The following is a 17711-nucleotide window of genomic DNA, read 5'->3' as shown; positions in this document are numbered from 1 at the left end:
GCTCCCGGAGCAGAACTGGGGGGGCTCAAGGAAGCAATTCTCCCCACAGACCGCTCAGGGGAAAGATCAGAGCAGGGATGGATGTGGAGTGTGACAGTGCAGACCTGGAGGCTGAGATGCAGGTGGAATCTCTGACTCCCGTCCCTCCCCGCACCACGGAGATGTTCATCTGCAGCCCAGCTAAGGGAGAGCTGTTGGGGGAAGGGTTTAACAAACCAGGTCCTTTTCCCAGGGATCCTCTGCAGAGCAGAAACAATCTGATTTAGGCACAGAACAGTGCAGGGACAGAACCTTCCCCCCAGCAACATCCCCATGGCTCCCACAGCTCCGAGGAGACCCAAACATGCCTCTCCTCCTGCTTTTCTCACCCCAAACACTCCCAACCTTGCAAATGCCATCTCAGTAATTTTGGTGATTTTTTTTTTAATCCAAACAAACCTTCCCAGGCCATGGAATTTCTCTTGCAGAGGCAAAGCTGATGTGTTTGCTGGGCTGGTGCCCTGCCCATAAGGAAAAAACCTGCTGTGGGATTAGCTCTGGTGCACCTATTTGCTCAGGAAGCCATGCAAGATTCAAAGCTTGTAGCAGGATGGCTTATATCATAAAGTAGAGCTATCCACAACTGGGCCTCAGACCAGGCCTCAGGCCTGGGCCTAGTAGGCCTCGTACGCCCAACATACGTAGTACCAGATAAGGTTATCTGGTATTGGGAATGTGTTAAGGTAGGAGTGCTAATAGCATGGAACAGTTACTGAGAAAACACGGTGGCTGCCTTAAACTGCAATAGCTTACATGCTTCTTTACTCTCACTGCCTATCAGAATGCACCTGTTCTTGTAAACTATTCTGTCTGTATTTAACCCACCATCTCAAGGAATAAAGCGGAGAACCTGCGATATAACCATATTGGTTTGGACCCTCGTTTCTCTAGTCCCCGATCTTTAACTGTTCCCAGCAACAAAAGCTTTCAACAAAAGATAAGATAAAATTAATCCAGGGTGGTTAACAGGGCTTGCAGGTTGGGGTTCAGAGTGAAGGTCAGGCAGTGGATGTAGCAGCATTTCACAGAACCATGGAATCATTTGGGTTGGAAAAGCCCCAAGAACATCAAGTCCAACTGATCTCCCAGCACTGCCAAGGCCACCAGTGACTCATGTCCACAGATGCCACATCTACACAGCTGCTAAATCCCTCCAGGGACTGGGACTCCATCACTGCCCTGGGCAGCCGTGCCAGGCCTGGACTGCTGTTTTCATAGAGAGATCTTCCCAATATCCAGCCTGAACCTCTCCTGGCACAGCTTGAGGCCATTTCCTCTTGTCCTGTCTCTTGCTCTGTGGGAGCAGAGTTCAACCCCCAGCTGGCAGCACTCTCCAGTCAGCCTGTGCAGGGGCAGGAAGGGTGCAGGGCACAGACCCAACCCCAGCCCCCAGCTCAGTGCCATTTCACCCAGTTTCTCATGCATGAAACCTCCTCCACCCTCCAGGCCTCTCACCTACATTGCCTCTATTGGAATATCTCAGCAATCCAGCCTTGATACGTAGAGCCCAACCCAGCTGGCAAAGCATTTCTGATTTTGACATTATTACCACTCATGGACTTTGACTCCAGGGCAGTCACCCCGACATGACCTCAGGGGCACTCCCCACCCCTGGAATACTCCCACTGCTTCCTGCATCCATGGACAGGACCTGACTGAGGGCCTGTTCTGACCCCACCACATCTGCCTGCCAGAGGATTTTGGGGCCTTTGCAGCCCTCTCAGGTCAGTCAGGGTAAGAGCAGGCAAGGGGTTCTGAAAGCTCTTGGATCACAGTGCAGTGATTTTTGGGGGGAAATCACCCTAAGGACACAGAGCAGAGCAGTGCTTTGAGCCCCTCACAGCAAGGCTTAGAACTGGGGGGAGGTCTGTAAGGTCACTCCCAACCCCACATCGCCATGGGAAGCTTCATTTGATCCCCCATTTTCACCCTTTTCTTCCTCCTGCAAGCTGTCAGTAACCCCATCCCCAGGAAAACCAGCAGCCCTCCCTGTTCCCAGCCCAGCCTATTGGCCACTGCCGGGACTGGAGGAGAGAGTGGAAGGTGGGATTTCCTCCATTTAGGGAAAAGAAGTGGGGGCAAGGAGAGAGCATGTTCCATTCTCTGCAGGAAACACTCCCCAGGGGTACCCCCATCATCCACTGAGGATCAGGCACCTTCTCTTCCCCGTTCCACAGCTGGCTGGCAGCGGCAGCCACATCCCTCTCTTTGCCAGTCTCCCAGCTGCTGCTCCTCCAACAAGCTGGGACATGCTGGGATTGCCCTCTGGGGCTCTCCGGAGGAGAAAGAAGAAATCCAAGAGGAGAGCTCACAACTAAGCTCTGTCCAGAGCAGTTTAATCTCCTCTGGGGCCTGACCTCACAGCACCCAATGCCAGCCCCCGTAGAGCTGGGCTGATACTGGGCCCTGGAAAGCAGACAGGAAACTTCAAATCCACACTGGCCTGGGCCTGTCTGGGCTCCTTCCGGCTGCACACGGAGCTCTGAGCACAAATAGCTCCACAAAACCAGACAATTTTATCAAAATCAAATTAGTTTTGCATAAAGAGGAGCCACCCTGCATCTTTGGTGCCAGGTGTCAATGAAAATTATGCAAAGAACGTGAAAAAAAGAAAACCAAGAGAGAAGTGAAAACTCAACCTTCTGGGTTTTTTTAAATCCATTTACTGACTTCACCACACAGAAAATAAAAAACCAGTACAAAGAAGTGTAAAAAATGCTGATCCTTCCAAGCAAGGTGCGTTTCACTGCAGCAGAAAACAAATCAGGTGCTGGTTCAAGCCTAAAAAGTAGGAATAATTGGCAAAAACCCCCTCTCTACCAGCAGACACCATCCACGAGAAACACGTGTGCCCAAAGGGAAAGGGTGCTGTGCACCTTGACCACTTTGGGACATATTGCATAAACACCATGAAACTCAACAAACGGGGAGCAATTCCCAGAGGTTTGAGGCAGCCCGGACTATTGGCAGAACACACCAGCCTCGGGAATTGTTGGCAGGGAGATTTTGGGGGTAACCCCGCAATTCAGCCTGGTGTGAGATCTGCCTCCCCCCAGAGCCAGCACTCCCCAGAGCCCTGAGGTGTGTCCTTATTACCCTAAGGAGCTTGTGCTTGGCTCAGCCTGGGATCGAGGTGTTTGAGGTCCAAAACATTCCCTGTTGGCAGCAGGGTGGGATTCTCACAGCCTGGAGCAAGAGAGGATTTGAAACAGCTCTCAGGATAGAAAAATAAGTAGATGGTGAAAAAACCCTCACCTTTCCAAATTATTATTCAATTAAAACAAAACAAAACAGGACAAAGCAAGCATAGAGCACTCACACTCCAAAAAGTGCACTCACTCAATAATCCTGGCCAGAGCAGCCCAGGAGCACACAGAATTCCAGACACTGGAATAGGGCTTGTCTCTCTGCCATCACCAGCCAAAAGCCAGTGTCCCCCTCCCTGACCCTGCCCTAAAGCATCCCCCAGCCTGGCTGATGCCACAGGAGCTCTGCAGCAGGGTGGTTTGGTGCAGAAGGTTCCCACCCTTTTCCCCGAGTTACATTCACAGCCCCATTTCCCTTTCCCTTCCCTCCACCCTCCTGCTCCCCAAAACAACTCCTTTTAGCATCCTAGATGTTTCCTAGGGAAACTCTGAGAACTCTTTAAAGCCAAGAGGGACTCTCGTGCCCCTCATGCTTGCCAAGAGCCAGTAAAAAGGGAAAGGATAATTTTAGGGTTGGAGAAGGTCAAGCCCTCTCTCTCCTCTAGGAATTAATGAGTAGGAAATCAAAACCAGAGCTGCAGCTTTCACAGTGACCAGAAAACAACTCTGCCGTTTTCCAAGGTGACCACAGAGCAAGGAGCTGATTGTTCTCAAGCCTGGGAAGGCCAGAAAAAAGTCCCCCAGGAAGGAATTCAACCATCCTGGGATTCTTCCCGTGCGGTCAGTCAGCAAATGTGGGACTGGCACATGCCTGGCACCTGATGTGAAGCAGCTGGGTGCCCATGTGAGGAGCTCTAGGTTCCCCAGTTTCTGCCTATACTGGAAAAATCCAAAGCACAAGCCAAGCAGGTACTTTGTGCCCTCTCCCAGCTTGAACAAAACTCTGGGGAGTAGAACTAATGAAAACCACCTCACGGGTATAACTGGGGCACCAGTGCCTTTGGCAGCCTTTGGTCTGACCAGTACCAGTCCAACGCAACTGGAAGGCCTGGGAACTTCACTCATCCCAAACTCCTCAGGGATTTATAGTCCTTCCTTCCTACATTTGACAGTGGGGAGGAAACAATCTTCCTATCTGAATCCCTGATCCCGACAGGATATGGAGCTTCCCCAGCCCGACCCCCTCCTCCACAGCCCCACACCACAACCAACACCCCCAGCTGAACTGAAAGGACCAGGAGGAAGAAGACCTGCACAGAGCATGAAGGGTTTGAGTTACACCACAAAAACTGCTTCAGCATGGCCAAAGATGTGTGTGAAACTGGAAAATTGCTCAGGGAGAGAAAACCCAAATCCAAGTCTGTGGTGGGTCAACTCCAAACAAGCGCAAGAGAACTCACATACTCCCAACTCAAGCATCCAAACCCAACAGATGGAGAAGGAGAGGGAGGAGGAGCCCAAGGCAGCTTAATTCCCAGGCAAGGGACAGTCCCATGGCTCTTTGTGCAGCAGATCCTTAATTTCCCCCCCAAGACGAGGGGTCAGTCCAGCAGATGGCAAATTCCATCGCATTGGGTCACAGAAGTTCTGGGTGTGCAGTTCTGGGACTTGCTTTTCCAGCAGTCAGGTGCCCAGGGGTAAAACAAGGCAGCTGGGAAAGGAGCAATTCAGGGAAGTGAGAGGTTTTATCAAGGTGCAGGTGCAAAACAAAAAGTGTTTTCCCTCCTTCCTGTGGACTGAAATCCAGCTGTGGCAGCACTGCATTCCCATTGGCGGCTGTCATCCTCTGAGGAGGAATCTAGATCTGGAAAGGCGAAAGAAAAGTTGGAACGACCTGAAAGCTCAGAATTATTCTGCTGCTCTGTCAAGACTTGAGTGGGCTGAGAATCTCCCAAAGCAAACCCAAGCTCTTGCCTTTGTTTTCCTACCTTTCCTCTTCCTATGGCAGAAAATAATTCCAGGCACATCTGCCTTGAAGGGCAAGAGGTGGGAAAAGGTTTCAAGGCAGAGAAGAAAGGGATTTCTCCACAAATCCTACCATTTTTCCACTAAAATCCTCTCTGACAAGTCATTTGGATCAGTGACAAAGTTGTTCAGCACAGCCCAGCTTGAGACTGTCCCACCTGTGACCTGGGTCAGCTCTGCCAGCATTTCTCAGTTTTACTTTTTCCATTTCCTGGCAAAACCCTGTTTCTAAACCAAACTGTGCTTTACCAAACTGACTGAATTGGGGCTTTGGGACCCTCTGTAATGCAAAGGGCCAACATTTTGTATTTCCATAAAGGCGGAGCCCTGGTAGATCGGGGGCTAGAATAACGTGCGTCCACACCAATATGGTTCTAAGCACGTAATCCGATTTATTCTGTGAGATGGTGGGTTAAATACAGACAGAATAGTTTACAAGAACAGGTGCATTCTGATAGGCAGTGAGAATACAGAAATATGTAAGCTATTGCAGTTTAAGGTAGCCACCGTGTCTTCCCAGTAACTGTTCTATGCTAGTAACACTACTATCTTAACACATTCCTAGTAGCAGATAAGTTTATCTGCTACTACGTATGCTGAACGTACTGAGGCCTGTTAGACCAGGCCTGAGGCCTGGTCTGAGGCCTGATTTGAGGCCCAGGTGTGGATAGCTCTACCTTATGATATAAGCTATCCTCCTACACATCCCCCCCTTTTTTTTTCTTTAGAGCTATCCAAACTGGGTCTGTGACACGGTTGGCTGCTTCTACATATACTGTTATAAGCAAAGCACTACTTGAGTTACCCAAGAAAAACCCAAAGATCTTAGCTGCTAAAAGCAAAAAGATGAGAGCACACTATATTCAGTCCTTGCTCTTCATTCGTACGCAGGTTCTAGATTAAAGTTTCAAATCATCTGCTGTCTCTTCTTCTTCTGCGTTGCCTGATGATGTTTCACAGCTGAAGACTTCTCTGTTGTCACTGGGTGGCCAGGGTTACTTCCATCAACGCAGCTGCAATGCTGTGTCTGTGTGGCTGTCTCCTTGTCTGGTTCAGCTTTCGTTAGTATCTCATTGAGTCTACAGCTTGCAGAAAAGAAACTAAAACAGACCTGGTATGCGAATTGGCATTCTCAGAGACAATGAAATAGAATAGGAATTTTGCTTACTAATGAAAGTGATAAGCGATTATCAAACTATTTCTGCTATCACCCCAGAGACTGCACACTGCTGAAACGCTTTTCTTTAGTGAACCTTGACATCTTTCCCCGGGTAAAGATGACAATCTTCACTCCAAGCTGATTCAGCTGTCATTCTGATCGGATCAAATTGTCAAGTTAAGATAACTTGCATATTGTTTTTGGAGCAGAAACCTCTGGGCTTCGTTAACAAACACCATCCGTCCAAGTTAGAGTTAGAGTTTGGCCAGAACTCAAACTCTAAAATGGAGTGATGTTTTTAGCATATCTTTTAAAGACAATCTCTAACAACAATAAACATAAAATGCCTAAAATACAACCAACTGTCATAATATCTTTGCACAAAAAAGACATTTAAAAGTTAAGATAAAAAATTGTTCTGATCACTCGGGAACTCGTCTTTTCTGGAACTCTTCTTGAAGACAGTTGAGTACCAATTGGAGCAATCACAGGATCAACACCTGATGGAAAAATCATCAATGACGCTTCAGGTATCTCTCTCCAAGACCTTCTGAAAAACACTTAAAGATTTAACAAACTGAAATGCAATGTCTCGACTCACACAAGAGGTACAAAACAAGCCCAAAATCTCATTTCAAGCGAAATGCGTAACACAGTTAAAAGAATCAAATGAAGCTTCAAAAGGACATGCTAAAACATTGCATAAAACATACAAGATTGATTACAAAAGAGACAAACTATATACTTAACATGACACTTAAGAAAAATTCTGACTTGCACCTAATAATACAACCATATCTGTTAACAACATTTATGAAATATTTAGATGGCTAAAAAGATGAATAGAATCATTTAAAATGACAAGTACTTGTTAGAAAACCCTATAGACAAATAACACAACATAAAAACTTGAACATCAACTTACAAATGCTACTAATTTATATACTTAACATGTCATCGAATTATATTTTAAAACTCTTATCTTTTAAAACTCTCATACACTAGGACACCTCACAACTAACAATACAATCAAGGATCTAACAATTTGCATCGTTTTAAATCTTCTTTATCAATGTTCTGTTATTATCATTTCAGTTAAACCTGTTTCTTCCCTCTTTCTCGCCTTTTTTTTTTTTTTTTTTTTTTTTTTTTTTTTTTTTTTTTTTTTTTTTTTTTTTGTTCCAAGCACAGTTATAACATCAAACTTGTTTTCACTGGGCAAAACTGTTTATTTACTCATTGCCCTAAGACCTTTCTCAAAGATTTCTTGGCTGTACTGCTACTGCTGGCAGGATTATCAGTGAATTTCTGCTGCCCTGGCACCCTCCTGCCCAGGAAGATTGCTGGCTCTCTCAACTGCCTCTTGAATGTCAGGTAGTTCAAAATGCTGTGAATCATGTTTCCAAACGCTCTTATGTGGCTGACAAACGACAAACGTGGACTTTACAAGTACAATTTCAGCCTGTAGATTACTTAGCTGTTTCAGGAAACATTATTCTCAACTCACTAGCTGTGGTCGAAGCTGGGAAGATTTGCTATTTGGAGAACCTGGGAGAAGGTCACTCAGCTTGAGAGAACTTGTGCCACATGACTTTGCTCAGCAGAAGGCTGGGCCGTCATGGCTCTGAGTTCAAATTACCTCTATTATAACTTATCTTGATCCTCTCAAAATTCACACTAACTGAAAAGTCTCACTGGCTAAAGCTCCTCACCCTTGTCCCATTCTGCTAGGCATGGGGACATCACGGCTCTCAACTCTCTCACTAGTGCCATCACTGAACAAAACATACCACTACATTCCTAGGCTCTGAAACTCACCCCCTGAGGCACACTACTGTGCTTCCCTCATCTCTCTCCCCCAGCACAGAAGACTAAACCCAAGAGCAGTAGCATGGCCTCTCTGCCCAAACAGATGTGCCAGGGGCTGGCTTCAGCCAGCTGCACCCACCTCTCTAGGCAGGATAACAACGCTGAGAGTTCTGAGATGAGGCTTTGTGCTTTGTTCAGCTTTTTTTTTTTTTTTTTTTTTTTGGTTCTAACTAAACTTTACAAGTTAAACAACTATACCTTTTACAAATTATAAAACACTCTTTAAATCAACTAACTCTTAAATCTAACATAAGTAAGTCTCAACAACAATCTACAACCTTCATTAACTTTATAAACTCTATATGTGTGGTAACTCACTAAAAAATCATTACTAATTAAACTCCTTAACATTTAAGTATAGACTTAAACTTAACTTAAACTTATCAGGGCCCAAATCCTAAGAACAAGCTTTAAAATTATATGTTTAACAATAATTAACTCAAATTCAAATTAATTCACACAAAAATTAATTTTAACAACATCAAAATGTAGAAACAACTCATCCTTACACAGAGTTAATAACTCTAGCTGAAAACTCATTTCTATTCCATTTTTTGCTTTATCTTTTTCATGATAGGATGTATCTTTTTCACATTGTATTTCTCACACAGTGATGGATTCTTTCACAATAGAGGGACAGATGACTATTTTCCCTTCTTTTTCTGGTGTTTTTCTTGCAATGTCCACTTGTTGCATGTTTTCACTATCTCTGTTTAACAATCCTGAAGGCTTCCTGGGTAATAGCACGACATAGGGTCGAGTTACGATGCTTGCTTATCTTCAAAGACGATACTGACAGCCTCTGCCCTCAGTGAAGGGGGGGCCTGTAAGGGCTTGTGTCAGCTAGTTTTCCTCCTTCGGCCCCGCCTGGCTTCTCATCTTTCGCACCGCCTCCCGGGTCTGGCAGCTGAGCCACTTCTTGGTTGTTTTCAGTCTGCTTTGGGGGTGGAGGGAGCATTTTCTGCCCTCTCCCTGCACAGCCGGCCAGAGACGAACAAAGGGAGGGGCAAAGCGAAGCTGCATTCTCACTCTCGGAATGCGTGGAATGCATGGAATCTCCACTGAAGCGTCTGGCTACCTTAGATTTTTCTTGTTGTTCCTTTATCTTGGAGAGGGAAGCAGAGGGACAGGGAATCTGTTTTTCTCCGGCTAAAATTACGGTTTTGCTCTTTACTGCGAATGTTTGCAAGGCATTTATTGCTTTTTCCCAAATTACGCTTAACTCTGAACGTATCTTTGCTCTTTTTCCCGGTAAAACTACAACGTCCCATAGCAATCTGCCTTTCTCTCTCCACCCTGCTTCTCTGCAAAGAAATGATGGCCGCTTTCGTTCTTCCCGAACCCATAGGGTTACCCGATTTATATCAGAGTCTTTGATATTTTCGCCTCTTTTCGAGACAATGGACGCTAAAAGCTGCATGGCAGCCAAAAGGTACCGGTCCATAATTGAATCCCTCCGCGTCTGCCGCTCTTACCTTCTCTCTGCTGAGAGTAGGTGGTACTGTCGCCTTTCTGACCAATCCAATCGACAGACGCCCCCCCCGATCTGCCCCGAGTATCCAGGACTGTGTTCCGTAAGCGACACACACACGTCCTAAATCAAGCGAGGTCTTCAACATTTAAGTCTTGCTTACAGCATCTAAGCTCAGCGACGGCTAATACGTCTCACTTACAGCATTGAAGCCCGGTGGACGGTAAATAAGTTCCGCTTACAGCATCGAAGCCCGGCGGACAATATCTGAGTCTTGAACAGACAGCGTCTAAGCCGTATTGACCAGGCTCCGTCCCTAGTTCAGGCGCCAGATAAAGGCAGAGCCCTGGTAGATCGGGGGCTAGAATAACGTGCGTCCACACCAATATGGTTCTAAGCACGTAATCCGATTTATTCTGTGAGATGGTGGGTTAAATACAGACAGAATAGTTTACAAGAACAGGTGCATTCTGATAGGCAGTGAGAATACAGAAATATGTAAGCTATTGCAGTTTAAGGTAGCCACCGTGTCTTCCCAGTAACTGTTCTATGCTAGTAACACTACTATCTTAACACATTCCTAGTAGCAGATAAGTTTATCTGCTACTACGTATGCTGAACGTACTGAGGCCTGCTAGACCAGGCCTGAAGCCTGGTCTGAGGCCTGATTTGAGGCCCAGGTGTGGACAGCTCTACCTTATGATATAAGCTATCCTCCTACATTTCCAATACACACCAGGCATGTCAAACCCCACTTTGGGCTGGGTCTCACCTTTTGATCCAGTCTCTGATAATCACCAGATTTGGGCCGTCGACCAGTTTTTGATCTTTTTCCTTCCAGAGCAAAAGCAATGATCTTTGGAAAGAGAAAAATGGAGATAGCGTGAGTGGAACAGCAGCTTCCAACAAAGGCTCACCTGTGTTTTTTCATTCACCTGCTCCTACAACCCTTTTCCTGTGACCAAGCACTTGAAATATGTAAATGCCATTACTCAACCCCAGCTAAGATGGATAATGAGCTTTGCTCAACAAGCAGAAAACAGTAAGAATTTGTTTTCTTTTTCCTCCCTCAAAACCAGCTTTATGTGAGGAAAGACAACCCCAGTCCTGTGTAACCCGCTACAGAAAATTGTCAGTAGGAAACTGTTTGACAAAAGATGCAGGGATCTCACACCCCTCCATGTTTTCACCTCTCAGCTGAAAATCAGCAGCAGAGCTGAGACACACAGTTTCCACCAGATCTGACCCCTTTCCTGGTCACAACCCTCCTGCTCCTCCCATTGCTGTTGGAGCCACATGAACATGAACCAACCTAGGAGATACTGTGGCCAGAAGGAGGGGAAAAGGCTGAGCAGGTCCCAATCCCAACCCTCAGGGCTTGAGCAGGGCTGCTCACCTTCCGTTTGTTGTGGTAGGCCACGTACAGGGCTGCAACGATGACAGCTGTGGTCACCAGGTAGGCGAAGAAATGGCTGCTCTCGGAGCGGGCCCTGGGCAGGGAGGGAACACTCCTGCCTCTGTCCTGATCCAAGGACGTGTCACTGCCCTCCTCAGCCTCGGCCATGTCTGCAGCATTTTCTTCATTTTCCAAAAAGCTCTCCACAGTGGAGGGAGCTAAGTGTGACAAAGGGCTTTGGTCCTCCTGGGAGTTCTTTGGATTGTCCTGGCTGTGAGGCTGCTCGTTACCAGCACTGCCCTGCGTCTCAGTCTGGGCCTGCTGCCCACCACTGCTGCCTTGGCTGGTGCCCCCATTTGTGTGCCCATTACTGGCCTCGCTGCCCTGGGTGCCAGCCCTGTCCCTGTCACCACTGCCCTGGCTCGTGCCCTGGTCCTTTTTGTTGTTGTTCTGGGTGTTGCTGCCATTGTCGTCGCTGTTTTTGCCGGTGCCAGCCTCATTCTTCTCACTGCTGTTCTCCTTGGTGCCCTCGTTCTTGGGGCTGTCTGGCTGCTTGCCATCCTGACTGTTCCCGTTGATATTCTTGTCCTCGTCTTTGCTCTGCTCACTGTTGTTGTTGTGCCTGTTGTGCTGGTCCCTCTACTGCCCTGGCCACCAGTGCCACTGCTTGGGTTGCCCTGGCTACCAGTGCCACTGCTTGGATGGGATGGGATCCAGGAACCCAGCACCACCTTCCAGCTCCACCTGGGGAGGGTAAGGACCTAGGTGGGACCCTGGATTTGGGATGGAGAGAGGGACTATCCCGGCACCAGGCTGGGTTGCTCACAGAATCACGGACTCATGTTCCACCACCTCTTCCTCCTTTGCTTCCAGAGAGCTCCACCTGGAGCAGGCAAAATCCCGGCTCCGTGACATCTCCCGGCCCTTCCCGAGCCCCCAAACCAGGCACAACACCAGTGTGTCTCCCTCCCAGGACTGATCCACCAGCAGAATTCCCTATGCAGCATCCCACTCTGTGTCATGTAAGTCAGGAATCTCCCTCCAGCTCCACTCCAGGGTCACAAATGCTGGTGAAGTGGATCTGGGAGGAGGGAGAGCAGGGAGGCTGAAGGCCACGGCTCAGGTAGGCTTCCAGGAATTTCAGCAGCTGCCTTGGCTTCTTTTTGGTGGATAATTCAAGCTCTGGAAAGGTCAGAGGGGGAAAAGGTTGAGGGGAGCAGGGCCTGGATGGTGTCAAGGGTCCAATACATCCAGTGTCTCATTTTCACTTGGGAAAGGGCATGCTCATGCTTTCCCTGGGATGAGGAAGCACAGGAAGCTCAATGCCAGCCTGAGCAGCCTGAGATTGGAATGCAGGGAAGGTAAGGTGAAGCTAGAGCCCAGCATTGCCAGCTGGATCCTGATTTCTGAGAGATACATTAGTCCCACTGACAGCAATCCTCTCTGGAGTAATTCATGGACAGGGGTTAAGCTATGGCTCCCTGTGAGCTGGGGGAGCAGGGAATGTCCCCATGCGTCACCCACCTCAAGCCACCCTGTCACAGCATCCATCTGGGGTGGAAAATGTGAGGAAAAACACCACTTGAAGCACTGGGATAAGGAAAAATTGTGGAAAAACCGCCATGTGAGGATTAAACTGGGAATGTTTGGATTTCTTGGGCATTACAGCCCTTGGCATTGGGCTGGGATGTGCTGAGAACACAGCGGGGAGTGTTTTGAGGTTTTTGTCCTGAGGTTGCCCCTGCCAAGGAAAGCTGGGAAAGGAAAACTCTTTGGGAAGACAAACCCTTGAGGAAGAATCCAGCGTCGGCAATGGTCCCGTGCTGCCGCTTCCAGAGGCAGGAGAGCTGCAGGAAGGCGGCGGCATACAGGTCATTCAGCACCCCGATCACCTGGTGCCGCCGGTTGCACTCCCTGCAGAGGGGGAAAGGGCTCAGCCACCTTCTGGGGAGGGGAAGGACCCGGGATGCAGCTTGAGACTCCAAAACCAATCCCCCTCACCGGGAGAGCCGCTCCTCCTGGAGCGCCTGGATGACAATCCGGGTAATGTTCACGGACATGATGCAGAAGGGAAAATTCTGGAAAACAACCAGAATTCCTGCATTATGGAAGCTCAGTTGGAAAATCCTCCTCCCCTCTGGCACCTCTGGTCCTCTGACACCACATCCATGCATCCACAAATCCATGGGATGGATCCATGGGATGCACACACCGGGATACCAGCCCTACAAATCCAGGCTTGGATGGACACTGAGGGCTGAGCCGATCTTGTACCCATGCTTAAACCCAGACTAAAATGTGGAATTTAGGAAGACAGGCTCCACTCGCTCCCATTTGCCTGTTGCCCAACTCTTCAGCCTGTTTATCCCACTCCAAGCCAGTATCAAATCTCTAAAATCCCATTCCCAGCATAAATACAGCACATTGAGCTCTGCTCTAGCCTGGGACTCCTGGGCACCACCTTCTTCCCCTTACAAGTATGAGGTGGTTCAGCATCCAAAAAAAAAAGTGAGAAGGTTTTTGTTCTTCCCTTTCCTAGAGCATTGGGAATTCCACGGGAGACCCCCTGGCAGGGAGGAGGGGGAAGGTCATGCCTGGGTTTCATGCTGGGAGAGCTGGAAAATCTCTCGTGCCAGCAGCAGTGTCCGAGAATCCAGGACAAAGAACAGGATCTGCATCAGCCCCAGCATTCCCGTCCCACGCAGGTCAGTCCCGGGATCCACACCTGGGAAGGTGAGCAACAGCACAGAGTCACTCCCTGTCACCTTCCCACTTCCATGGGCTGTTTATTCCCTGTATTCCCTGTCACCGCACTTGCAGAACCCAAGAATCCTGGGGATTCCCTTTCCTGAGGGAAAGCTTTCAGGCAAGTTCCCTAATGAGGCCATCACTGTGCTCATCTGGGCATCAAACAGCCCCTGCTCCACCCTACCACTCCCATTCCCACACTTTTCCAGGAATTACTAGCTTTTTTAGGAATATGGTACTGGGATGACACAGCCAACCGGTCCAGATGTTGTACTGGGGTCAGTTTGGTTTAATTCTTCTACGGATAAAGGGATTCAGTGTCCTTGGGAATTTTGTAGGTAGATAGAGAGGAGAGGGAGGATTGAGGTGATCAAAACCTGGAATCAGTTTCGGGGCCCAAGAAGGACATTCAGGTGCTGGAGCATGTCCAAGGGAGGCCAGTGGAGATGAAGCACAGGGAGTGGCTCAGGGAGCTGGGATGGAATGGAGTTGCTCCAGGGAAGGTTTGAATGGATTTTGGGAATGGCCTGGGCATCTCCCCAGGAAGAAGGTTGCTCCCTCTCCTACCCTGGAAGCCCAGCTCCTCCCAGTGTGCTCCGTAGCGCGGGCAGCCCAGCCTGGAGCGCGTCAGCTGCTGGTAGATGGTCTGCAGGATCCGCATGTGCACCCACTCTGAGTCATCCAGGGCACCTGCAGGGAGGGAGCCAACACACAGCTGCCTGAAAACACTCCTGGGGTCTAAAAAACTTTCCTCGGTGCCCCAAGAACACCCCTTGGTCCCCAAAAGTTCCTTGGCACCTAAAAAAGCAACCTCACATGCAAAAAAAACCCCTTGCTACCTAAAAAAGCTCCTTGGCACCAAAAGCCCTCAGCAGCCAAACCCATGCCCCATGGCATCCTAAAACTCGCCCCAGTTTCTCAAAAACACCCTTTAGCAACCAAAAGATGCCTCTTGGTGCTCAAAAGACCCCAAACTCACCCCCCAACACTCTAGACAACCGACAGTGCCCAGAAAATGTCCCTCAGTGTCCAAAACCAAACCCACACCCTCCAAAAAGGCCCTCACAGCACCTAAACCCCAAAGCTTGGCACCTTAAAAACCCCCTTGGTGCCCAGAAAAGGCCACTCAGCCCCTAAACCCAAAGGCCCAGGGTTTCCATGGGTGTGTGACCCCCTTATGCCAAAGGACCGGGTGATTCACATCCCATTTGCCCCTGCACTGAGGGGCAGAAGAGCCATGGAGCCAGAGGGCTCCCGCCTGGAGCTGTGCCTGTAGGGAGCAGAGTTGAGATCCAGCAGGGCACAAAGGGGACCCCAGGGCCACTCACAGTGTGCCATGGCCAGCGCCAGCTCCTGCTCTCCCCGGAGCTGGGGTCGGAGCCGAGGGGCCCCGCAGAGGCAGCGGAGCAGGGCAGCCAGGATCCCCCGGCGCCCCGGCGCTCGCACCTTCCCCTGCAGGAGAAACAGCCCAGACCCATCAGGGAACGCGGCCAGAGGCAAAGGGAGAGGTCTGCTGCCCCCCACTTCTACTTTCTACACTCCCAGCAAGGAGCGGGAGCTGGAGCCCGGCCGTACCCAGCTCTCGGAGAGCTCTGTGCTCTGGAAGTGCTGCAGCGCCTCAGTGAAGGAAATTGGAGGAAGCGGTGTGCCTGAGGTCTCCCCCAACCCTGCAGGGAGGCACAGAGTGGGTCAGACCCCTACTGACCCGACTCTCCCCCCAAATCATCTGATTCCAGGAGAATGAAGCTGTGGGAAACAAGGGGAAAATGGAACCTCCCACCCCCTCCCTCCCCTCCACCACAGATAATGCCCCCAGCTTCTCCCCCACCCATCCTGCCCTCCAGGATGCAGCTCCTTTCCCCCTCCTGGACATTTCCAGCTGCCAGGCCCGTTAGTCCCAGTACCTGACTGGATCTCTTCCAGAGCCTCCCATTCCTCCTGGGCCTGGCGCTGCTCCTCGCTGATCCCTGCCCAAGGGAAGGGGTACAGGAGTCAGATCTACGTGGCAGACACGGGGTGGGGGTTTTCCTCCCTTCCCCCAACACCACTCAGTACACCCTAGAGCTGTATTTCCTCTTTTGCAAGGAAAATCCCAACCTGAGCCACCCGGGGCACCACAAGGTTTATCTTGGGTGAATTTGGGGAATAATCTGGGACCAGATGGATTTGACATCCCCCCTACTTGCTTCCTGGAGTCCCTCCGAGCCCCGCAGGTGACTTTCCCACCAGGAAACACCACAATTGATCCAAGGGAAGCAGGAGAAGCTCACCAGGGTGTGGGGGCTGCCCCGCTCCAAGCACCAGCTCCTGCAGGACACCTTCCTGCCGCAGAGCTAGTACCTGAGGGAGACAGAGGAAAAACGGTGTCACCCCCCTGCGACAGACCCCAAACACCAACCGACCACAAATTCCAAGCTTTTCCCCAAAGAACAGCCCCTGTGCCCTGCGAGAAGATGGCTCAGGCCCGTTCAGGGAGGTCTGTACCCTCAAGACGATTTTATGTCATTGTAACGGTAGAAACAGAGCAATGAGGGCAAGTGGGGGGCTGGGACCCCTGAGGTGGGGGCCCCGTGGGTGTCGGCTGGGGGGGGTCTCCGGCCGGACACGCATGGCCGGGGACTTGCCGGGGGGACAACGCGCTGCCGCTCCTCCGGCTGCTCCTCCGGCCGCTCCGAGCCCCCAGCGCCGCTCATAACCTGCGGGAGAGAACGGGATCAAGTGGTGGGAATGAGGGTGTCCCGGCGACTGACTGACACCCAAAACTACCCCAGGCCCTCAGGAACCCCTCTAGGCCACTCTGGGTCCCCTATCCCTGAAGAGCCTCCGGCAGCCCTTAGCACCTCACCCCTCAGGAACCCTTCTCAGAGCCCCCTTCAGCCCCTCGGGAATCCCCCAACACGCTCAGGGTCCCCCTGGTCCCTCAGCAGCCTCCCAGCCCCTCAGCAGCCTGCTGCTGCCCTCAGCGCCCCCCGCCTCTCAGTGCTCCCACACCTCAGGAGCCCGTCCCAGGCCCCGCTCTGCCCCTCAGACCTCTCGGACTCGCCAGGTTCCCCCAGCCGGAGCCGGCCGCGCTGCACGCCGGGAGCTGTAGTCCGCACCTCCGCCTGCTGGGGAGGGGACGCCGGGACTACAGTTCCCGGCGTGCACCGCGAGATGCGGAGACGGTCGCGCACGAGGGTGAGCACGGCGGGGCGGGGCGGGGCAGGGGAGGAACGCGGGGCAGGGTAAGGGTGGGGCGCGGGGCGGGGCGAAAGGCGGAGCGAGGCGGCAGGCGGGGCGGGGAGAGAGGCGGGGCTTCGCAGGGGCGGGGCTTCGCAGGGGCGGGGCGCGGCGGGGCGCGGCGGGGCGCGGCGGGGCGCGGCGGGGCGCGGCGGGGCGCGGCGGGGCGCGGCGGGGCGCGGCGGGGCGCGGCGGGGCGCGGCGGGGCGCGGCGGGGCGCGGCGGGGCGCGGCGGGGCGCGGCGGGGCGCGGCGGGGCGCGGCGGGGCGCGGCGGGGCGCGGCGCGAGGCCCAAGCGGCGGCGGTGGAACCGGGCCGGTCTCCGGAGCGGGACTCGCGGCTTCCGCGGTCTGCAGTGGGGCGACCAGTCCCACCCCCCCGTGCCAACTGCCGATGCCCAGTGTCAGTCCCAGGTCCCCGTATGCCAGTACCAGCTCCTGTTGTCCCAGTGCCAACTCCCGGTGTCGCCAGCTCCCAGTGCCAGCTCCTGGTGCCCAAAGTCAGCTGTCATTGCACAGTCAACTCCCAGTGTCCAGGACAAGCTGTCGGTGCCCTGTGCCACTTCCCAGTCCCAGCTGCCACTACAGCAGTGCCAGTCCCAGCTCCCAGTGCCCGGTGCCTGCTTCCTGCTTCCTGTTTCCAGATCCCAGAATCGCAGTGCCCGCCCCCAGTGCCCAGTGCCCACTCCCAGTCCCAGTGC

The 17711-nt window shown here is 51.5% G+C and overlaps 1 protein-coding gene across 6 annotated transcripts; it reads right to left on the bottom strand.

Moving 5' to 3' along the window:
• Positions 1 to 2670: 2670 nt before the first annotated feature.
• Positions 2671 to 17645, bottom strand: LOC134562959 (ELMO domain-containing protein 3-like). 6 transcript variants are annotated; one of them, XM_063420647.1, is made up of 13 exons: positions 17443 to 17638; positions 16418 to 16489; positions 16064 to 16133; positions 15698 to 15760; positions 15369 to 15460; positions 15122 to 15245; positions 14361 to 14483; positions 13640 to 13770; positions 13047 to 13123; positions 12832 to 12959; positions 11046 to 12227; positions 10422 to 10505; positions 2671 to 4989 (listed from the first exon to the last, which is right to left on the bottom strand). In XM_063420647.1, exons 2-11 carry the CDS (start codon positions 16484 to 16486, stop codon positions 12073 to 12075), a joined length of 1032 nt encoding a protein of 343 aa, XP_063276717.1. In that variant the 5' UTR covers positions 16487 to 16489; positions 17443 to 17638; the 3' UTR covers positions 2671 to 4989; positions 10422 to 10505; positions 11046 to 12072. The 6 variants fall into 6 exon arrangements, with proteins under 6 accessions (XP_063276717.1, XP_063276720.1, XP_063276721.1 ...); XM_063420650.1 differs by lacking the exon at positions 17443 to 17638 and adding an exon at positions 16824 to 16908; XM_063420651.1 differs by lacking the exon at positions 17443 to 17638 and adding an exon at positions 16785 to 16802.
• Between the last annotated feature and the right edge of the window lie 66 nt (positions 17646 to 17711).

This window comes from Prinia subflava, chromosome 32, assembly GCF_021018805.1.
Source record: "Prinia subflava isolate CZ2003 ecotype Zambia chromosome 32, Cam_Psub_1.2, whole genome shotgun sequence".
NCBI lineage: Eukaryota > Metazoa > Chordata > Aves > Passeriformes > Cisticolidae > Prinia > Prinia subflava.
This window is presented reverse-complemented; position numbering and strand designations above follow the sequence as displayed.

Bases quoted from the DNA above. Each gene is read 5' to 3' on its own strand.
- LOC134562959 (XM_063420647.1), bottom strand. From the start codon at position 16,486: ATGAGCGGCGCTGGGGGCTCGGAGCGGCCGGAGGAGCAGCCGGAGGAG. The intron at 13,124-13,639 runs GCATGACCTTCC...GTTGTTTTCCAG, and splicing joins TCTCCCAGCATGAAACCCAG to AATTTTCCCTTCTGCATCAT. The intron at 12,960-13,046 runs GTGAGGGGGATT...CCCCCTCTGCAG, and splicing joins CAGGAGGAGCGGCTCTCCCG to GGAGTGCAACCGGCGGCACC.